The 24,645-nt window shown below is 38.5% G+C and overlaps 1 protein-coding gene across 1 annotated transcript in view; it reads right to left on the minus strand.

Annotated features, from left to right (window-relative positions):
* Positions 1 to 24,645, minus strand: part of LOC120538724 (B-cell lymphoma/leukemia 11B-like) — a 98,879-nt gene that overhangs the window by 65,358 nt on the left and 8,876 nt on the right. The window contains exon 2 of the mRNA XM_039768142.1: positions 5,571 to 5,897. Within this exon, the coding sequence (XP_039624076.1) occupies positions 5,571 to 5,897 (327 nt within the window). The remainder of the gene's footprint in view (positions 1 to 5,570; positions 5,898 to 24,645) is intronic.

A 24,645-nucleotide genomic window follows, 5' to 3' on the forward strand; every position in this document is an offset into this window, starting at 1 on the left:
CAATATTCTTTCTTGCATTGTCATAGTGGTGTGCACACCACACAATGAAACGCAGACAAGGTTCAAAATTTGTCAGATTTCTTCCCTGACAAAGAGCATCTGAGTGCTAATATTTGTTGTATCATGAAAACATAAGCGAGATGTGTCCGTTTCTTATCAAGTTACTTTGCCAAAATGAATCCAGAAGAGCAGCTTCCTCTTGTGATCACACTTGCTCATTTCTATATTCACAACTTGTCTGCTCACACTGTAAGGCTTTGTACTCATAATTTCATACATGCTGGAAAAGGTCAGGGTATCTGCAACAGCTCAAAGACTATCTCATATGCATCCCTGGACTGTTCGCACTTAGCATCGCCGACAGGCATGGACAGTGATATGGCCCTGATCTGGGGATTGTGACACCAGTCTCAGAAATTTGCCTGCAAATGGGATACTGGGGCTAAAATCATAAAGTGTGAGTCTGGCATCAGTGCTTATTCAGCCATAAGGTTTTCTACATAAGTTCACATTGATAAGGAGCCAAAAGGAGATAAACTCACAATATATTTACGGCATAATAGTAGAACATGATGAAAAGCCCTGAAGGTATCATGTAATAGAATGCACAGCTTGAAACTCTTCAAGGCAATGAGATTTAACAACTGTAGTCATTAAATTTCACATGCTCTTTGACTAGAAACCATATCCGTGACACCATCTTAACGATACTCCGTCTTAGTGGATTCAGACCTGAAGGGGATTTTAAAGCATTGTTGGGAAACACTGGTATGATGGCTGGGCCACAGGTTACTTATAGGGTTCACAATGGCCTTCAGAAATCCTGGACCTGTCTCCCAAGAACTCTTCCTAGTGGCTTTGTATTCCCAAACCGTATGTCCTCTTTAAAGGGCATATATTCATATTGGGAATTAGAGAGGCACCTGAGAGCTTAGGAAGGGACTGCATACCATCATTCTATGGACTTCCATTGTTTTTCATCAGCATTTATGTCCCAAGAGAAATCAACACATGGGCACAATGCATTACCTTGGTGTTGGTGGCGGTGGTGGTCTTGTGTCACTGGCACTGTTGTTCTTTCTGCTGTGGATTTAGCAGCATAGACTCATAGGACTCACTCATACTACATCCTGTCTGCAGCTGGGGTCCTACCACCGACAGCATCTTGTGTCACACCCTCTATGGGGGTTTCTATTATTTGTTAATACAGGCAGGACAGCCACTGAGATGTTGAACCATCATAGTATAGCCAGACAAGAATGTTTAAGAAATAGACTCTACTTATTATTATTATTATTATTATTATTATTATTACTTGTTATTTGTCTGACCCTTTATCCAAGGCAACTTAGTATATTTGAAATACAATTGGTTATCTTTCTTTTGTTTTTTTAATTGGAGCAGAAGCGGGTGAAATGATCTGCTCATGGTCACACAGTGTCAGTAACGGGATTTAATCCCACATCTTCAGGGAGCCTAACTACTATGCTATGCTGCCATAATATGGTTATATATATACACACACACACACAGACACACACAAGATGTCCCAAAAGTCACTATACACTTCCTTTTTTCTATTACGACCACTGTTACAGGGTAAAATTATCTGGAGGTGCCACAAATTCAGGTGAGGAGTGACCTTGCTGATGTCTTTTTTGAACAAGATGGAGCCCCTTCCCACTTTGCCAGGTTAGTCAGAGATTTCCTGAACATCAAGTTTCCTAACCGATGGATCGGTCGAAGGGGGGCTCCGTGCTCCTCTGACCTTACACCTTGTCACTTTTTTTTGTGGGGCTATATCAAAAGCAGGTTGTATGCCACTAAGCCCTGTAACCTGTCACAGCTTGAGGAAAGAATCCGCACGGCCTGCAGCGAGGTCGGGGAAGAGATGCTGCAAAACGTCAGAGAGACTTGCGACCGAAGGTGGCTTAATGTTGTCGAAAATGGAGGAGCTCATGTGGAGGTATACAGCTAGTCTTCAAGGCGTTGGAACGTGATGGCAAGCCTAGCAAGTAAAACTGTAACAACTCCTTTGTTGATGCTAGAAATATTAATAAACTCCGTTTCTTGTGTTATTTTTAGGAATTTATTAAAAGTGTATAGTGACTTTTGGGACACCCTTTATATACAGGGTGAGTCAAACATATGTTAACATTTGAATGGCGGAAACAATTTATTCACAAAACATACTTCATATGTGCAAGATGATTTACAGGAATGTCTCGACCTGTTCGTCATCATTTTCAACACATGTACTACATGTGGCACATACGTTTTCCACCAAAACTGTACACAATATATATAGCAGTACCATTAGTTTTAACATAATTTGGACTCGCCCTATATTACCCGTGTCATTTATTGACGTGTGCACTATATGAGCCATTAGTTATCAACAGAATGCACAGAATCCTTGCATGTCAAACAGGCAGCACAGCTTTATTATGTACACACAGATACATTTATAGAGTGTGGATTTGAAAACCAGCACACTGACAAGAGAGGCTCAGAGTTGCCTTGGTGGCCATTCACACTTCATGTGCTGGATGTTGCGCATAACCGGACTTTCACTAAGGGAGAATTTGCTTGTTTCTGGTTAGGGGATGCATTTGATAGCAGATACATAAAAACAAATGAATAAATTCTATCACAAACATGTGAAGAAACAATAAAGGTGCTGGCTGCCAAAAGAAAAAAGAAATGCATGGATGGTAGACCTGTCACCAGAGACTGTAATTTGGTTAGCCTCCTGCAACCTTCATCTCAGGCTTATAGTAGAGAGCCTTCCAGATGAGTGTGCCTTTATCCTGATTTGCTTTTGTCAATTACTACTGCCTTGGGCATTTTTTTAATGACTGAAGACTATGAATGATGGGGACAAGTTACTTGTTTTTTGTTTTTTTTTTTTGTTTCATGAGGGAGCACAGACAAAGGGAACACATTTGTACTTTTGGAAAAAACTGAGCTGGAGGCACTTGTCCGGTGGAAATGACATCTACAGTAGGTGGTTTTCATGTATGGGACACCTTTGGTGCTTGCCTACCCATTCCTCTTTTTAGTCTGTCAGTACCTTCTTGTATATACAACGTAAATAACAAAAATGATGCATGAAGGGAAAAGAAATACTAATGACAAATTGTGTTTGTCGCGTCAGCTGGAAGTATGTGTTCTATCTCAAAGGAGACAAAACCAGCCTGTTGTACATAAAACTGCACTGCAGACAGCTCACGCAAGTCAACATTTTTGATTCACTGGCTTCATTTCCTTCTTGCTGTCTTTAACATTAAAAGACATTCTGCTTGAAAACAACATCTCTCGTGTCATTCAGATGCCCTCTCTTTCTGCACAGTGATGTTCAACCCCTGGGTTTTAACATTTCCAATCCCAATTAAACTCTCAATTAGCATGAGTGATCCAATTAGTTGTTCAGATGATTTTTCTCATTCCCCCCCCCCGACATTTTACTATTGACAGTGTAATTCAATAAAGCCCGCTCTCAACTGCAAAGCTTGCTAGCAGAAGAAAAATATTAAAAAGAGAGAGAGGTTCTCAAGCTTTGCACTATAGTGGAAACTCGAGTGAACGAACACATCATCCAAAAAAGTAAGGTTGGGGCACTAATGTTAGGTCCAAAAATAAACAGGTGCTCAATGGTGAGTAGAATGGCAGCAGAATGCTAAAAAGCAAGGCAAAAATAAAATACGCTCAGGGTAGTTCAGTGCTCTGAAGACTGGTCAGTATTCAGAACAGGAGCTCCATTGATCAGTTGAGACAACAACTGCCAGGAGTGTCTCGGCTTTATAGTGGACTAGCTGTCCCCGTGGCTCCACCCGCATAGTACTAAAACATGACAAACTTTAAAAATCTTTAAAAATGCAATAATTTGTATTGAGAAGAATTTATATTGATATCTTTCATATCCGAGGGCCTATTGATATACAATATTTTTGGTTTTGCTATTAGGGGCGAAAATGTAGCCGTGATCTCTTTGCCAAAAATGTAAAAACTTGGGAAGGTATCTCTGGCCAAGAGGAAGGTAGGTACACTCCAACGTCAAACATTGCCACTGTATCTGATTGAGTTCAGCTCTGACGGGCCCCCACATGGGAAGAAAAACATGTGGCTGTAATATCTCTGCCAATGAGCATCTACCCTCTAAAACACATGTAGCTGTGATCTCTCTCTCAAAAACATCAAACGGTATTCCTTAACAATCTCTAGATGATAATGTCTGCGGTACAAAGAGGTATTGCTAGCTAAGCAGATGCATGGTACGCTCCAACACGTGGCAACTCAGACAGTGGCTGGTACGTGAGTGAGGATGTCCCCGCCCAGCTCTCTATTCCTGAAGTAACGCCTCCCCCTCCCCTCGGCCCATAGCCTGTCTCTCGGACTCGTGCGAATAAATAGGTGCCGCAACTGAACTATAATATTTAGTCGCAAAATCAACCAGAATGTTCAAATAAATTATAGAAAAAAATCTAAATTTGTTAAGTAGTTCTCTTATGAAAAGCAGACAGACAGACACTGGATTATATATATATATAGAGATGGACCTTGGGGAGTCAGTTGCCCTCATTAGGCAGTTCAGGGCATATTAAAGCTAAACTTGTAAAAAAAAAAAAATTATTAATGCTATTGTAGCTTGTGATTAAACAAACATAATTTTTAATAACTTCATTCTGCAACATTATTTTGAATAGATGCACAATCAGGTGGGAAATTACATAATATTATTCATGTTAGGATTGTGGAGAACAGTTAAGGTATACTCCAGTGTATGAAACACCACTCTGTTATGCATATGTGAGCAGTGGGCATGGATCCATCCACTCATCCGAGTCTGGGTTACAAGGCAGCAGTCTAAGCAAAGATTCCCAGAAATGCTGTACCTTCTTCCAACTATCTCGTCCAACTGCTCCGGTTAGGGGAGGCTGTGGCATTTCCAGGCCAGCTGAGAGATTTGATCTTTCCAGCATATCCTGGGATCTACCCTAATATATCCTCCCAGGTGGACATGCCCAAAACATCCCCAGGGAGGCATCCAGAACGCATCCTAATCAGATGTTCGTACCACCTCAACGTGCTCCTTTTGACACAGAGTAGCAGAGGCTGTACTTTGACATACTGAGCACCTCCCTCTTCACTAAGTCAACCTATGAAGGAAGCTCTCTTCTGCCACTTGCATCCGCAATGTAATTCTTTCAGCCACTACCTGAATCTTGTGAGCATAGGTCAGGACAGGGACAGAGATCAGGTGATAAATCGAGACCTTTGCCTTCTGACTCAGCTCTTTCTTCATCATGGCTGACAGGTGCAATATCCACATGGTTACAAAACCACTCTGCATGTCAATCTTCCACTCCCTTTTTACCTCATTCGTGTACAAGACCTTGAGATACTTAAACTCCTCTGCTTGAGGCAGCATATCATCCTTAACCTGGAGAAGGTACTCCATTCAATTTGAGCATGGACCATATTGAAATTTCACACAAAAAATAATTTTATGCTTGTAAGTTCCACGGATACCTTGTTAAGTGAATTCATTGGAATTTGTTTTCCCTTACCTTCTCTGACAGTCTCTTCTGTACCATAAGCTGACAACATCTTCATGTCCATAGATTCCTGGCCAATGAATCCTACAGGCAGACTCAGTGATCTTCCAAAGTTTGAGGGAGAATGTGGGCTGTTTACCTCTCCTTCCTTCACACAGTAGTCACCCCTGCTGCCACACTGTCCTATTTTGTGGTCAATAAAGAGAAGGATGTCTGCTAAAGGGAAGCTATGCCGACACTGTCCACAGGTTAAAATGTCACAGGTAGCAATGTCCCCCGTGGGAGGCATTTCCATTTTTTCTGGCAAAGGAAGCAACACTTGAGCAGCATCTTGATCACCTGGTCATAAAAAAAACACACACACAAAGGGTGTTAATGATTCTGTCCACATTGAGAAGATTTCTGCAGAGTATTACAAAATATTTACATGAACATACACAAATAATACGTTCTTTTACATTGATGAGAATGACAGGGCTATAATGTGCTTACTGGCCATAGTCAACATTTAAATGCATTCCGTGATGATTAAAGAATTTAATAAAAAGAAAATAAAAAAGGAGTCATCAGAGATTTAAAAACCTGCACTCTAAATAATGTCATGTTTATCATATCAGGTATCAAGAAATTGCCATTCTCACTTAGTGAAATATAAAGCAAAGTAACTGTTAAAAATGGTTAGGATCATTAAAATATTAACAAGGCACATATAGTGGATGACACTATATACCCAGTATTCTGGGTTCAACATCTAGCCTGGGAACTGCCAATATAGAGTTTGCATGTTCTTCCATATCTGTGTGGGTTTTCTGCAGGTACTCTAGTTTTTGTGCCACATCCCTAAAACAGGAGTATGTATTAAGTTAACTAGCAACTATACAATAAAGAGCCAAAGCATTCTGACTACCTCCAGTAGCACTGCTGCCTCACAGTTAGGAGACCCGGGTTCATTTCCCGGGTCCTCCCTGCATGGAGTCTGCATGTTCTTCCCATGCCTTCATGGGTTTCCTCCGGGTGCTCCGGTTTCCTCCCACAGTCCAAAGACATGCAGGTTAGGTGCATTGGCAATTCTAAATTGTCCCTAGTGTGTGTTTGGTGTATGTGTGTGTGCGCGCCCTGCCTGGGGTTGGTTTCCTGCCTTGCGCCCTGTGTTGGCTGAGATTGGCTCCAGCAGTCTCCCGTGACCCTGTAGTTAGGATATAGCAGGTTGGATAATGGATGGATTGATCTTTTCATTAAATTTAATAACATCAAACTGTTCTATTGTTCTGTTGCCATGTACATATACACATGCCTAGGTAAAATGTAGATATATACCGTCAACCTTAATGTATGCATATTTTAATTAGAAAACCTTTTTCTGATGAGTGAGTAGCACTGCTGCCTCCCAGTAAGGAGACCTGGATTCACTTCCCGTGTCCTCCCTGCGTGGAGTCTGCATGTTCTTCCCATGCCTTCATGGGTTTCCTCCGGGTGCTCCGGTTTCCTTCCACAGTCCAAAGACGAGCAGGTTAGGTGCACTGGCGATCCAAAATTGTCCCTAGTGTGTGCTTGATGTGTGTGCCCTGTGGTGGGCTGGTGCCCTGCCCAGGGTTTGTTTCCTGTCTTGTGCCCTGTGTTGGCTGGGATTGGCTCCAGCAGACCCCTGTGACCCTGCAGTTAGGATATACAGTAGTGGGTTGGATAATGGATGGATGGATGGATGATAAGAGTGAAAGTTTGTTTTGTACTTTAGTGGTTAAATTTTGCTTAACAATACCTGGTTGATTTTGTATTTAGTATACTTACATTTATTAGAAATGATCATAGAATTAATTAATAATAACAATCCAAGTAAATGTGATGTATCTTTTTTGCTTAATATATGAAAAGCACCTTGAGTTCCATGTAAATGTATAATAAGGTGTTATTATAATTATTTTGGATCTGGGTCAGAGCATTTCTGAAATGAAGGAACAACCATGAGCCATTGACATGACAGACTCATCAATGCAAGAAGTCAACAAATGCTATCCTGTCTGGGATGAACCAATACATGGCAGAAATCACAGATACTTTTAATGATGGTAACAAGAGTAATGGGTCATGATTTATGGTGCATCAGACCCTGCACAGTACCGTAACAGTAACCACAGGCTATTCAGAGTGCCCATGCTAACTCATATCCATAGTTGAAAGTGCCTACAATGGACACATGACAATTAGATCTAGAGCTTGGTTTAATGGAAAAGGAGATCTGGTCCAATGAATCACATTTTTTGTTGTGATGTATAGGTACATGTTGGGTATACAGTATGTGTGTTACTTACTTGGGGACAGGATGGCACCAGTATGCATTGTGGACCAAAGACCAGCCGGTGGAGATAGTGGGATGCTTTCAGGAAATGTTTTTTTTCTGGGAATCCATGAGTTTTCAGCATTCATGTGGATGATAATTTGATGCACGCCACCTGTCTAAACATCATTGCTGACCAGGTACACCGCTTCATGGCAATGGTATTTCCTGATGGAAGTGGCAGTATGATGTATGCATTAATTGTTCAATAATGGTTTAAGGAACATGGATGAAGAGTTCAAGGTATTACCTTGGCCTCCGAAGTCCCCAGATCTGAAGCAGACAAGGAATTTGTTGGGGGGAAAAAAAGCCTGATCTACAGCGGCTCTACCTCTCAACTTTCAGGACTTAAAGGATCTGCTGCTAAAATCCTGGTGTCAAACATGTGCAGAGGTCTTTGTAGAGCAAATGCATATGGAGGAGGAATAGCACATTAAGCAGGAAGTCAGAATGTTTTGACTCATCAGTGTACATTGGCCCAGTGTCCATGAATTTGGCTGGGTGAAGGTCTCTCATGCACCCTGACCTGGGGAGTTTGAAAATGGACAATGTATACATATTTATTGGTTTATCTCAACAGCATTTGACACTTTAATCATTTTTTGTGTGAGAGAGTAGGATCATTTATTAGATATTATCTTATTACCATGCAAGGCCAGTGGATATTGCTACAAGAAAGTGAAATGAACCTACAAAATAGTATTTTAACATACTAGTAATGTCACATGTACAGATTAGAGTGAAATTCCTACATGCATACTTAAGCAACATGCAACTTTTTGCCACTTTTTGGCACGATGATAAACAAGGGCACATTAAAGCAGAGAACTTTGCTTTAATAGATACATTGCAGAGAACACAAATCAGCTTATTTGATGTAATTGTTACACCTGTTTCCATTCAATATAAATACAAAACCAAAAACGATATACAATACAGAATATACAGAACACATAAACACTTAAAATACAAAGTACCAAAAAATAATAATAATAAAAACATTCCCTGTCCTGTAATGTAACCACAGAGGTGTTCCGTGCATTTTAAGTGCAATACAAGATCTAGACATTAATAGGCATTGATGATTGGGAAACATTAATTATTGTGCAGCCCCACAGCTATGAGAATGCTCATTAATGTGTGAGGTTTTAGATTTAAATGATCTAAATCGACTACCTCTGGGGAGCACCCAAAATAATTTGTGCTTCTGGCGTGATGGGTTAGCATGTCTAGTCCAAGAAGGTGCATGGACTTAATGGGCACTGGCTAAGATAGCTTGGTCCACTCTATGGAAGGTTCCACAGATATGGAAGTTGTCAGGAAACTTCTTATAATGGATGTGTAGAACTGAACAAGGAAGTGCTGTCTGACTCTCAATTTCCTCACGCAAATTGAGTCTAATGCGCTTTAAATGATGAGATGGTTGTTGTAAATACACCATTTTGGGGAGCTTTCAGACAAATGAGTCGGGTGTGGCCATTTGTTGACTGTTGATGCAGCTGGGAGTTTGGGGGTCCTGTGAGTACCTACAGTCCATAATGACTTTAAAGATTTCAGATGCGTCAAGTTGGTCATTGCTAACATGCCAGCTGATGGCTTATCATCATTTATTTTCAGATGATACCGTGCTTCACTGCTTTCAGAGTTGAGCCCTAGGATCATTAAATTATGAGCCATGTATGTGCATCAGGCAGTCCCCCTCCAAAATCTTCCCAGGTACTGAATGTGCTACAACCTCGAGCCGCCAAAAATCCTGTCTTCTTATTCCTCTTTCAGTGAGGGCAACTCAATCTGCTCCTTCCAGTCCCTGGGCAATACAAGCAAGACCACCCAGAAAGAGGCATCAATTCTGATTCAAGTGATTTATGGAGAAGAGCTAACAGTCTTGTTTATAATTTCTTTAATTGATTTGAATGAGCTAGCTATGTGGCAGCCTTTTGTTTCCTTTTTAAAGACCTTCACAAGTTGGTTTTGTTGAATTGTGCAAGTAAATGGGGACAGGCAGGTTGGTACCACAAAAATTTGTTGAGGTATCAGACTGTCATTCCCTCCGATGACCACATACTGTATATACATACAGTAACTGAGGATTCTGAAAAAACTATGCCATGATGTGAATCTGTCTGTGAATAAGGAGAAGATAAGCAAGGCTAGAAGCCAATATTGTAGTGCACCCACCACAGAGTGGGAAATAAGCTCATTCACCTTGTTTGATAGATATCTGCATGAAAGGAAACCCAGCAGCTAGTAACAAAAACACAGGGTGATGCCCATATCCAATAAAGAGTCAGAGGCCTGATTCATACCTGTATGTACGCAAGGGACACATGCTGATGGGAGTGCATTTTCCATGTGTTATTTTGTGGATCAGTGTGTAATTATAATGCATATTAATGCATTTTAATATACAACTTCTAAATCAGTCTGCCTGTTACTTTGTGTTGAATAAAGTTCCCTAGTGAAAATAAAAAAATAAAAAATCCTGTCCCATGTAGGCATTTTGTTGAGCAGCAAGAGGTTTGCTGCCTTGTTCTGGTAGTAAAATGCCCACTTTGCCAATTATAATGGCAGTCATAGCAACAGCAATCTAATAGTTCAAATGGTGACAAAACAAAACTGGGTACTTTCCTCCACAACGTTGGGAGTGTGTACAGTATGTGTTTAGTATCACTGATAGGAATCAGGGCAGACTGAGCTTCCCATGTTGTACACTTTCTGGTGGGAAATATGTACTTGTGTTCATAATGGTGTGTTTTGGTGTATAAAATATGCAGCATGTATCATCATTTAAAAATGCACTGCACTCCTTTGCAGCGATGTGAATGGGGACCATGAAATAAAATGGATTGTAGTGGTGTGCTGCAGATTACCTGTGTTATGCACCTGCAGATATATACACATTTATATTTACATATATACATGTATACTGTATATATCTATTAATAGTCAACTTGAAGAACCAGGCAGGAGGAAGCTTGTCCATTGTGTCTTACAAGACTGCAAGACTGTTACAGTCTGCTTTATATAAAAGACAAGGTAGGCCAGCGAGGAGAACAGGCACCACCATCACCGCTCATTCGGTGTGGGACTATTACTTCATCAATATAAATCCTTTCTTCCTCGGTCATAGTTTTATGGGTTTATTTAAAGAGTTATTAACTTAATAGAAGAATTCATGAAGAAAGTATGAAAAAGAATAAAATAAAAAATGTAATAAAAATCAAAATCCTCCAAAAAAATTGCTTGGAATAACTAAATAATTTTAAAAGATAAAATAAATAGCAACTTATAAACGCTTTGTGGAAACTCAAAAATATCAAAACAAAACTCTTCAGAAAAATGAAAGTATTTTTATTTTACTTTAAAGAAATTTTTTTACAAAGAAATGGAGTGAATGGATGTAAAAAACTATAAGAAATTTTGCACTTGGAAACACAAAATTTTTAAAACCTTTTCTTAGCAAGCACCTATGGGCCAAGGGTAACCTACATTCCAAATTTCAAGTCCCAAATCCTTATGGTTCGGGAGATTTTGTGATGAGTGAGTCAGTGATATTAGGCTTTTGTAGATATAGATATATCTCTATTAATAGTCAACTTGAAGAACCAGGCAGGAGGAAGCTTGTCCATTGTGTCTTATTTATCATCATGAAGAGGGATACACTCCATCACAGCTGTGATGGAACGGTCATAAAGTAAAGAAACAGAGCTATATTCATAGATATAGTCATATGAAAAAGTTTGGGAACCCCTCTCAGCCTGCATAATAATTGACTCTCCTTTCAACAGAAAAGATAACAGTGGTATGTCTTTAATTTCCTAGGAACATCTGAGTACTGTGGTGTTTTCCAAACAAAGATTTTTAGTGAAGCAGTATTTAGATGTATAAAATTAAATCAAATGTGAAAAACTGGCTGTGCAAAAACTTGGGTCCCCTTGTAATTTTGCTGATTTGAATGCATGTCACTGCTCAATACTGATTACTTGCAACACAAAATCAGTTGGATTAGCTCGTTAAGCCTTGAACTTCATAGTCAGGTGTGTCCAATCATGAGAAAAGGTATTTAAGGTGGTCAATTGCAAGTTGTGCTTCCCTTTGACTCTCCTCTGAAGAGAGACAAACAGCATGGGATCCTCAAAGCAAATCTCAAATAACCTGAAAACAAAGATTGTTCAGTCTCATGGTTTAGGGTAAAGCTACAAAAAGCGATCTCAGAGGTTTCAACTGTCAGTTCCAACTGTAAGGAATGTAATTAGGAAATGGAAGGCCAAAGGCACAGTTGCTGTTAAACCCACAGATCACCTCCAAAGACCTGCAAGAACATCTGGCTGTAGATGGTGTATCTGTACACTGTTCTTCAATTCAGCACAATTTGCACAAAGAACATCTGTATGGCAGGGTGATGAGAATGAAGCCATTTCTGCACTCATGCTACAAGCAGAGTCGCTTGTTGTATTAAAATGATCATTTAGCAAGCCAGATTCATTTGGGAACAAAGTGCTTTGGACTGATGAGACAAAAATTGAGTTATATGGTCATAACAAAATGCACTTTGCATGGCGGAAGAACACCGCATTCCAAGAAAAACACCTGCTAACTATTGTCAAATTTGGTGGAGGTTCCATCATGCTGTGGGGCTGTGTGGCTAGTTCAGGGACTGGTTGCCCTTGTTAAAGTTGAGGGTCAGATGAATTCAACCCAATATGAACAAATTCTTTAGGATAATGTTCAAGCATCAGTCACAAAGTTGAAGTTACGCAGGGGTTGGATATTCCAACAAGACAATGACCCAAAACAAAGTTTGAAATCTACAATGTTCTGGCCGTCACAGTCCCCTGACTTGAATATCATTGAAAATCTATAGGATGATTTGAAGCAGGCTCTCCACGCTCAGCGGCCATCAAATTTAACTGAACTGGAGAGATTTTGTATGGAAGAATGGTCAAAAATACCTCCATCCAGAATCCAGACACTCATCAAAGGCTATAGGAGGCGTCTAGAGGCTGATATATATATATATATATATTTGCAAAAGTTGGCTCGACTAAGTATTGATGTAATATCTCTGTTGGGGTGCCCAAATTAATGCACCTGTCTAATTTTGTTATGATGCATATTGCATATTTTCTGTTAATCCAATAAACTTAATGTCACTGCCGAAATACTACTGTTTCCATAAGGCATGTCATCTATTAAAAGGAAGTTGCTACTTTGAAAGCTCAGCCAATGAGAAACAAAAATCTAAAGAGTTAAGAGGGGTTCCCAAACTTTTTCATATGACTGTAACTGAATTCACATAATAATGCTGAGGTAATGCTTACTCGGGTGGGTTCACTAGCTTGCTATCACCTCGACTGGCTAAAAGACATGAGGTGTTTTAACAGAGAGTATTGACCAGCTCACATACCCCAAATTAAAAGACTAATTTCTATTACATTCTTGAATCTTACTATACTTTTCAATGCTTCTTAAGTTACAGTTTACATGATGTCTGTCAAGTCTCAATGGGAACATGTTAGTCGGCCAACCTCTTGAACCATCACCCAGAACCTTCTCATTCTTTGCAGTTCACTTGACCTTTATCTTGTTTCCTGATTTGTTTGAACAAGTTTCTGACATTAACAACCCTTTGATACTACTTCTAAGAATAATGTCATATTTTAATATGGAAACATACCAAAACACTTTATGTGCAATAACTATATTATCCCTAAATGACAATGTGACCCCTAAATCTCATTTTTTTCCATAACACTTATCCTTTCCTTCATACCTGGCCCTGTGTGACTACCACTTAAACCCCAATGTGAAGGGCTACATCCATGAGATGTATGATGAATAGGTCAAGGATGGTAGAGAAGAATTATTTGCACATCTTGTATGTGTGATATAAAAAAAGCTTTCTGAACATTGTAACTGAGATTTGAGAAAGACTTTGAGAAAGAAAATATGTTCGGTTTAACTTGTTTTTTCTTAATGGGTCGGGCACATACATTTCTTTATCAACAAAAATATCTCTAAATGATCATTTTGAAAATCAATTCACAACTTAAGTAAAAGCTAATGTATCAATTTAAAGATTTAAGAGCCACAGGCTTAATCCATAGTTGAAGTTACAACCCTTGATGCTGTGTTTTGAATCAACTAGAATAGCAATCACATGATTTAAGTGCCTAACAAAACATTACAAATGCTGACTATACTTGTTACGCAGAGATTTCACTTAATTACACATGATGGACAACAACTATCATTTTAAACATTTCAGTATCTTTAAATGGTTGTTTCATAATTCATACTTTGCTATGTTTTCTAGATAGGGGAAGGAATATCTAATTTGATTCACTGTAGCAAAGTGCTTAGAATCAATAAAATATAAAGATTTCAAATAAAAGTGAGGAATATCAAATGTAAATTGCTGAAACAGAGCTCTGGGCTAAGCACATATCACTAGCACCACACTCCATCTTACATACATTTATTTCGTAGCCAGAAAAATAAAAGTTATGACTGGTTGTTGCAGTGAGTTGAATTTTCTGTCTGATTGTCACACAGATATAGAACTGATGAGGAATACACCATTCTTCTACAGAACACCTCTTTATTTGCATCAGTGCCTGCTTATGGTAACAGGCACAATTAAGGTGGGAACCTTGACCTTTAAAGAATAAAATATGCAACCTAAATAAATGAAAAACAGTTATGAAAAAAAAATCCTCTTAATCTAGTTCAGGTTCACTTGTACGCTGTGGCCTAACCAGTAGCTTGTGCACAAGATAAGAACCAACCCTAGACAAGACACCAGTCCAACCACACACATCCAACATACTTACTTGTGCTGTATTACAGTCACATTTTTTATTTTCCCTGGCTTGTATGCATTTTCTGCTTTTTTGTGGTTTTGGAATTTGTGAATTATTTTTAAGATTTGCATGAAATTTCTGTTATGTTGGTTCATTATTTATTATTTCTGTGCTGTGTATACTTTGTGGGTGGCGCCCCCCAGAAGGCGGGGCCAGCCTGACATCACTGCTGTTGGGTCCTCCATTTGCCTTAATATTTAGCCAGAGTCACTCACGGAGTGCATGTTGGAGTTTTTGAATATTGCTTTTTCTTTAGGATTTACTGCCTTTTTGACTTCGTTTTGCTTCTCTCTTTGGATTTGCCTACAGTTTAGAATGCTAGGACTTATGTACTTTGCTAGTTTGCCTTTTATGGCAACTTGTTTTTTGTTCTTTGAGCACTGTTTTTGTTGTATTTTCAAATTTAGTAATCAATCTCTGTTGGACTTATCTCATCTCATGATTCCACTCTCTATATATAGGCTTTTTGTGTAATTTTGAACATTTAGAGCATTTAGCATTAGTGGACCTGCAGGTAGAAGTTGCGGGATAACTGACTTGGGGTGACCCTTTTCTAGACGGGCTAGTGAAGTTCCTGACCTGTTTTGTAGCTCTTTACTTTCATCACGTTTGATACTCTTGAATACAACAGGTCATTTCAGATCAAATTAGAGCACAAAAATGATTTTTAAAACGTAAATGGCAAACTAAACCATACTTGATTGTTTATCTCCAATTCTATAGACTAGCAGCGTAACAATTAGAACAAGAAGTTGATTTAAGAGCAGCAACTGGCCATCAGATTAAAACATTGGTTAGCACAAAAAAACAGTAGAATCAGGGCAGAGAAATACTGATTGTGCAGATTCCTCTAACCTGCATTTGCACTTTTTGTGTACTGATAGCTCTCTCAACTTCTTCAAACACAACAGAAATTAAAAGTTACTTTACAGTTATTGATTTCATTTTTAATACGATTCAATTGTTTATAAATTGTAAAGAACTGAACAATAAATATTATCCAAGTTGGTTTTAGATTAAGACTGATAGTGATATCTGATGCCAAAGACTGATGCCAGATTACATGCAAGGCAGCTTTGTCAATCTGTGGCGTTATTGTTGCTCTTCTCAAAAGCCGTGTTAAATGAGAGCAAAAAAGAGGTTATGTATGGCAGGCCTGTAGCTAAAATGGTGAAAACAAATGCTGCTCTAACATTACGGTTGGACACCATGTTAGAAAAGTCACCAGTACGCCATGATCTGATTATCTCCTTTTGCAAGTCCCACAGCTTCACATGTACATTTCTGCATGTCCTAGCAAGCCATGCAAAGTGTGTTTTACTTTTACTCTTTAGATTGAAATGTGACAAAAAAAAGAGAGTGTTATTTATTCAAGTTTTATTTTGTGTTTTAAGTTTGAAGAACATGCTAGTGCTTAATTCAATGCAACAATTTAGGCTACCATCTGAGAGAGACCAACTGTCACTGCTTCAGAAGGATCGAGTTGTATCATGACTTATGACTGTGATGCTAGGCAGGCACTGTGCGTAAAACAGGGGTCTCCAACACGTCGCTCGCGAGCTACTGGTAGCTCACCAACCCTTTCCAATTAGCTCGCCAAAGGGTTAATGAATCCTACATAAATTTGAAAACTTGATTGGTCAAATTAGGGGTAGGCAATCTTTCCAAAAAATCATATCACAATCCTTCTAACACAAAATCACGATCCACAATCTGAATTGCAATCTATCTTTTTAATGTGGCATACACTTAAGTGAATATCTGGACTCAAACTCATCAAGACCTAAGTAACAATTTATTTTAAATATCAAACAAAGTTGAATTCAATTGTTCTCTCTAGTTAAGCGGAGTTGAGGAACACGCCCCGAAGCTGCTGAAAGTGAGTGAGGAAGGCCCCTCTCCTCGGCCCGCTGCGTGTTTCTCAGATTCATGCAAATAAATCGGTACGGCAAGCGAACTATGATATATAGCGAAATGAGAGAAATCGCAAAATCAACCAGAATGTTCAAGCAAATTATAGGAAAAAAATCCAATCTAAATCCGTTAAGTAGTTCTCTTGTGAAAAACGGACAGACATACAGACAGACATACATTGTATTTTATATATTACTAGGGGGCTTCACCCCCTGTTCGCTTCGCTCGCCAACCCCCGTTTTTGTTTTTCCAGAAACACACATTTAAGATTTTTTTTTCTTTGAATTGTTGCTATTTTATTAGTTTCACTTTTATTTCAGAACTTCTGTAAAAACAATATTTGGAATTCTTCGAGTACCAATGTGCTGAATCTTTTTAATGAGGTCAGTGAGACGTGTGTTTAATGACTTTGTACCATAATTCAGGATAGCTTTCTCAGTTTGGAATTTCAGCACAGACAAAATGATCTTCATCATCAGCAGTTAATAATTTTTTTTGCAAAGTAACCAATAAATGAATGCGAGGTAAACTCTGTTTTTAAAATTCTCTTGACTTAAACTTCAAAGCCTTCCAATATTTACATACAGTACTTCTTACTTATGTCCATATATTCAATCTCTATTCGCCTTTTCGTTATTTCTCTGAGTAATAATTTCTCTTTCTTTGCACTAATGCGATGTTTACTTTCTTTTTTAACACTGTCGTTTTTTTCTGCTTTCATATTCTGTATCTTGCTCTGCATGTGTTTCGTGCCTACGTTTTGTTTTTTTTTGAGTCTTTTGAATTCCAGTTTTCATTATCTCTAACCTGCTCTGCATGTGTTTGCCCCCCTTGTTTTTTAACCTTTTTATTATGTTTTACTTTGTTTTCTACTCTGTCTTATTTCTGACCTCACTTTATCCTGCTTTTTTTTAATGACACATGGTTCGTGGTGATTATTTTCCCTTTTTTGAGTAATAATTTCCGTTTGTTTGCACTCCTACGATCTTTACTTTCTTTTTTTTTATACTTTCTAATTTTCCTACTTTCATGTTGTTTAACTTTCTCCACATGTGTATTGCACCAACTATTTTTTTTTTTTTGAGTTTTTCAAATTCCACTGCTTTCATAATCTGTAACATGCTCTGCATGTGTATAGCGCCAATGTCCGGATTGGACGTGCTTTTTTTTCAATTCCACTTGTTCCAGGCTGATAATTATTTTCCTTATTTTCTGATTTTGCACCTAGATTATTATTTTTCTTTTTTGTCTCTCCAACACATTTGTGTCTTTTTTTCTCTGTGCTGCTTTCTTCTTCGCTTACTCGTCTACGTTTCATTTAGAACGTATTATCCTTATATGCTTTATATGTGCTGAGAGCCCTGGATCTGTGTGTGCTCAAAGCCAAAACACAACCGAGTATATTCAAGTTGCTGGCTGCCCTTGCTTTTCTTAATTTGTAAGTAGGCCGTGTCTTGCAAGAATCTCATGTTCAACGTCAACACAAGATGGTCCAGGGTCAATCTCTTGGCACAAAGTCTCACGTTTATGGTCCCCGCGAGACACTCCATGGCCAATCTCTTTACTCTCGCAGGTCTTTTAAGTGTCTTCCATAATCTTAATGTGAAGATCACGTATTGTCGTCCTACTGTTTCTCTCCAGGATTTTTTTTATAATAGAGAGATATGTTAGTAAACCTTCATAAAATTATGTACAGTTTAAGTCTCAACAGCATTTCTGGAGCTTAGTAGAGCCAGATATAACTATAAGAATCTTCATCCAAGCAGCTCTGAAAATGTCTGCTTTTTTTAGGTCTCCATACCTCTGTGAGTCTGACGTGAAAGTCATTTAAATCAAAGTTTAGAACAAGACTGACAGACGAACATTTAAATGACTCCATAAGAGTGAACCTCAGTGGCTCCACTCCTCCAGACGCCTGCCTCTCTTGTTGACTCCATGCAGTGCCAGTCATCTGACTAACTAAAAAACACATCACACATACAACTGGACCTGTGAATGAAGTGAAACAGTGACATGTGACAAAACGACAAATGAATAAGTCATATGTGTGTATTTGGAATTGCATTGATATGTTCTAACAGTATTCATGTTTAAATTCAATAGTGTGAGATATACTAGAAAATGCATACAGACATACAAAATGCACTTGCAGGTGAACTAAATATTTTTTGTGAGGATTTAATGGAAAATGTGAGTTGTGGACACCAACATTTTGTAAATCTTCAGGCAAAACAAGATTATTCAGTTTGTTTGGGTTGAAATAAGCTATGAGAATAAACGTTAGAAAACATGAGGAGCTCTCGGCCATTTTCATTTTGTAAAAGTAGCTCTCAGAGGAAAAAAGGTTGGAGACCCCTGGACTAAAACATTACACTTTTGTGTTTAGCTTCTGCCAGCGACTCACTGTATGTACCTGAACAAATCACTTACTCTACCTGCAGTCAAAATGTAAAAAAATAAAAAAAACTATGTAAACTGCTCAAATGTAGCTAAAACTTTTAAGTCACTTTGGAAAAGGTGTTAGCAAATAAAATAATAAAAGCTACCGCTATCATTTGCTCCACATGTACCTGCAGTCCTGCCTCCTGCCCCCCACTCAGTGTGCTGCTGTTCACAATTAGCCCTGACAATTGCAGCCTACAAACGGAGTGTCCAGTGGAATTCAGTGCCTTTTTCTCGATTTAGCACAGGCATGTTAAGGCCTGACTGTTTCTTATCTTTTTGTGTGCATGTCCCGTTGCTTGTTGTTTCTCTTTTTGATTTAATGCATGCACAGGAAGTAAGGGGTAATGGTAGGGGGAACTTTTTCAGAATTTAGGTGATGTAAAAAGCAGTGTCCTCTGGGACAAGTGCTGGGGCCACTTCTCTTTTTTCATATACATAAACAATCTGGACAAGACCATAATTGATAAGCTGGTTAAGTCTGTAGGCTATCAACTATCTATAGTCTATCCACTTAAGACTTCATGAACAGAAATACAGAGGCAACACCGCAAGATGCTGACCACTAGTTAGCTACAAAAACGCCATGGTCAGATTACAGTTTGCAAAAAAGGAGTTAAAAGACCCTGCAGAATTCTGGAGAAAGGTCTTGTCTGTAGATGAACCTGCATCAAAGTGATGGCAAGAGCAAAGTGTGGAGACCAAAAGGAACTGCCCAAGATCCAAGGCAGACCACACCATCTGTTGAACATGGTGCTGAGGGTGTTAAGGCTTGGGCATATACGGCTGCCACAGGTATTGGCCACTTCTCTTCATTGATGATGGAACTGTTGATGGCAGTGGCACAGTGAATTCTGAGGTGTTTAGAAACATCTGATCTGCTCAAGTACCAGTAAATGTTTCCAAACTCAGTTGACAGTGCTTCATTCCACAACAAGATGATGATCTAAACATACTGCTAAGACAATACAGGAGCTTTTCAAAGCTAAAAGAACTGACATTTCTAGAATGGTCAAGCTAGGCACCCAATTTAAATCCAGTTGAGCAGGCCTTCTATTTGTTGAAGAGAAACCTTATTGGGACAAGCCCCCGACACAAGTACAAACTAAAGATTTCTGCATTAGAGGCTTGGCAGAGCATCACCAGAGAAGATCCTCAGTAATTGGTGATGTCTATGAATTGCAGACTTCAAGCAGTCATTGCATGCAAGGGATATGCAACAAAGTCCTAAACATGACGGTTTTAATATGCCTGCCATTGTTGTGTCCCACTCATTACGGTGCACTGAAATATGGACCATGAAGAAAAAGTGTTATCATTACTACATGGTGTGAAAGAAATGTCTGCAAATACCCCTTAAATGAAAGTCTGCAGTGTGCACTTTAATCACGTCTAAGTGTTTGATTTGTAATTTTAAACTGTGGAGCAGACGGCTACATCAAGGAAAAGTGTATCTATGCCCCAAACATTATGAAGGGCACTGTAGGTGGAGGGGTAGACAATGCAGAAATAACTAAATTATTGCAGAGGGATTTGGATAGCATACAGGCATGGGCAAAAGAAATTTAATGAAAGTAAATGTAAATTATGTGTAGGAAGAAAATATTTTTTATTAAAAACATATTTGAACACACAATCGCACACACGCACTTGAAAGTACTCCTTGTGAAAAGGATCTAGGAGGCATAGTGGACGTCACTCGTGTTTAAGACAGTTAGTGGGATTTTAAGGAATATATCACAATATGTGGAGTACAAGTCAAGGGAGATTATACTTAAGTTAAATAACAACAACATTTATTTCTAAGTAATATAACAACAACATTTATTTCTATAACACATTTACATACAAATAATGTAGCTCGTTTTTATAACATGTCCAATAAATAACACACTAGTGAGGGCTCATCTGTAGTACTGGGTACAGTTTTGGCCATCATATTGCCAGAAAAAAAAGACATAGCAGTGCTAGAGAAAGTCCAGTTATGAGGTGAGACCGAAGGAGTTGAACCTTTTCAGTTTAAGCAAACAGAAATTAAAAAATGACAAGAATAGAGTGTTTCAGCTTATTAAAGGAATTATTACAGTACATCCCAAGTGTAATTTTAAAATACATTCTGCAATAAGAATATGGGGTTAAGGGCCGATTTTGCTTAAATGTTAGAAAGTTTTTTTTTTTTCATTTAAAGAACTACAGACAAATGTAATACATTACCAAGCAGTGAGATAGGGACTAGGACATTAAATCTCAACTTGAAATTATTTTGGACATTTTAGGTGAACAGTACAGACAAGCTGCTTGTGCCGGAAGGCCTGTTTTGGTCACATTTGTTCCTAATGTTCTGATGCTTCGGTTGAATCAGATGTATCACATGTTATTTTTGTTTTAGCTGGGTGGTCTTTCTTTAAAAGCTGACAATGACAATGCACCTTATTAAAGGGGGATTCAAGAAAGGCCACTTATTGAAAAGAGTTAAATTTCATCTTCAACCAGGTTGATACACATACTCTGTTCTTTTACTTGTGTTCTGTTAAGTGTATCGCAGTAACTCTATTTTTTTAACAAACATTGCACACACAACCTTCCTGCAAAGGGGTCTCTCTCTGAATTGCCATTTCTCAAGATTTCTTCCATTTTTTTCCTTACAAGGTTTTTTTTTTTCTTGCCTGGGGGTCTCAAAAAAACAGGGCCTGTTAAAGCCCACTGCAGCACTCCTTGTGCGATTTTGAGCCACACAAGAAACAAACTGTTGTTATTAGCAATAAATTACGTTTTCTAACAAGATTATTTTTGGTATTTGGTACATTGAATTAATCAATAAAAAAAATGTACATTTTAATATCTTTGCATCAAATAAAAAAAAATAATAACAATGAAAGTGATCTGTACGACATTTAAAAGGAGAACCATTACAGGAAACATACTCATGCACTTTCTATACTCATCCCCTTGCTCTCAGTTACACTTAATCAGGTATCTATTATGGTGGGGACCTTGAGCAGGATTTTGAATGTTCTTGGGGTGGGCACTGTGGAAAAAGTTTGGAAAATACGGCTACTATAACATTTACACAAGGTTTCATTTACTGACTTGTGAATCTGTGACTTTTGAACTTTTTCCACGAGAATTAGTGATGAGTCAGTAGGTCAGTCAGTGAGGGCTTTGCCTTTTATTAGTATAGATGGGAAACACTTACTCTTAAAGAGCCTGGTGTTTAAATATGAATTATTATCATTTACTCCACCAATAAATCTGATCCAAAATGTCTGACATATCCAGAAGTACAGTACAGGTGTTTTGATAATACAGCAGTTAAAGTGACTTCTTCAGGGGTCACACAGTAAGCCAGCAAGTAATACCGGCTTGCTAACCTTTGAGGGCAAACTCCGTTTTTTTGTTTTCTCAGGGTGTCAAGGCTGGTGGGCTGTCAAAAAACAAGGCCTGTTAAAGCCCATTGTGGCATTCCTTGTGTGATTGTGGGCTATACAAGAAACAAATTGTTATTGTATTTACTCACGCTACTTTACAGGCTTGAATTGAGGTGATGTGGTGATAAAAATTTTAATGTAGGATGTGTCAGTGATTGCAAGGACAGCACTTTCAGCACATTTTATTAAAAAAAAGAGAGAGAATTAAAAATAAAACCTGGCTGCAGCAAGATGGGTAAACCTCTGCCAAAAGGGAGTATTATTCATTTGTTAATCATTTACAATTTAAATTCCGCCCTTCTCCTCAAAATGCAGGAGTCTGCTATGTTTGCTTATTTACTTGATTACTTTATTCATAGTGACTTAACAGTTATCACATAATTACTTCCATATTTTTTATACTTTGAGCACTACCTGGTTAAACAGCTGGCACAGGTTTACACAGTAATCTGTGACGAAGACTGAACCTCTAACATTGAGCTTTATACTCAAACACCTTATTTAATAAACCACACCAATAATGTAAATAATGAAGAGATCTTTATGATTCTCAAATAATGTTAAAGAGGGCATGTTTTGTTTCATTCTTCATTTTTATGCAACTGGTAACTCACATATATGTAAAACAAAATCTGCAGACCAAGACTGCTTCTACAGTAATGGGCATGGCAGCAATTACAGCACACACATAGAGGATCCAATTCATCAGGAATAAGTGACTCTTCTATGAGTGACACAAGAACCAAACAACTGCCAGCCAGCTTTTATAGAAATGGTACAAAATGCGCACAGTGGAAGCATTTCCCTGGGTTCCTTTCTTTATGGTTTTTGTGAGACCTTTTTATGCACAAACATTGTGTTCTATTACTCAATGACAATGCTTTAAAAAAAGGCAATAAAAGGGACTAATTTAGGATGTTCGTGCTATTAGGTAGCGTGGGTAGCCATAAAGAAATGGATTGTGTTAGTTCTTGGTAGCTGTGATATCATGGGGGTTTACATACTCAGGAATTAATTTCCTTATTGTTGCTTGCCAAATGTTAGAGTACCTCTAAATAACTTCTGTGAACTAATTTAATTACTGGCCCCTTTAGCGACACCACACAGTATTTTTAATGGACTAATTGTATACATGTCCTTTTATTCAAGATACATTTCCTTTTTTCAACTGTTGCATGTCTCAGTTCTCATAAATAACAAAGCCTAATGGCATTTGCTCAAATCTCATGCTAAGCAATTCCAAAGCTGTACATATTGTGACATCAAAGTAGTCTTCACTCCCTTTCAAACTGCATATTCTTCACTGTGAATGTTACCAATGACCAAACAAAAAAGTAATATGAAACAATACGGAAGAATAAAATCTTTCCATCCAGTAATCATCAAACTTGATCAATTCACTTCAGGTTTAGAGCAGCCCTTTAGCACTGGGCACATGTCAGCAATCAGTCTTGGATGGATGCAGGAGTACAAAGTGTTACACAAAATGTGTTTCGCTGGTGCTGAACCATTTAACATGAAGGGACAATCCAAATCTACCATTTTTACCCATCGGTTTATACTGAATAACCCATAATGACTAAGTGAAAGCACATCTTCAGAAAGATTTGCAAATCTCTTAAAAATCTAAAAACTGAAATCTCTCATTCATGTAAGTATTCAGACCCTTAATTTAGTACTTTTTGGAAACCCTATTTGGCAGCAACTCTAACTTTCAGGTCTTCTGGGGTAAGCCTCTAAATCCTTTCTACACCTAGATTTGGGCAGTTTATCCCATTCTTCTTGGTTATGCTCTCGTTAGATTGGATGGGAATCATCCATAAACTGCCATCTTCAGGTCCCTCCACAGATGTTCCTTGGGGTTTAGGTCTGGGCCTTTGACTCGGCCAATCAATGAGAGTCACAGACCCGTCCTGAAGCCATTCCAGTGTTGTCTTTGCTGTATGCTTTGGTTCATTTTCGTGATAAAATGTGAACTGTCTTCCCAGACTAAGGTCACGTGCACATTGGTCCTTTAAAGACCTCTCTTTATTTGGCTGCATTCATCCGTTCCTCAATTCTGGCCAATCTTTCTAACGCTGCAGCTCAGAAGCACTCCCACGGCA

The sequence above is a fragment of the Polypterus senegalus genome, chromosome 11, assembly GCF_016835505.1.
Source record: "Polypterus senegalus isolate Bchr_013 chromosome 11, ASM1683550v1, whole genome shotgun sequence".
Taxonomy (NCBI): domain Eukaryota; kingdom Metazoa; phylum Chordata; class Cladistia; order Polypteriformes; family Polypteridae; genus Polypterus; species Polypterus senegalus.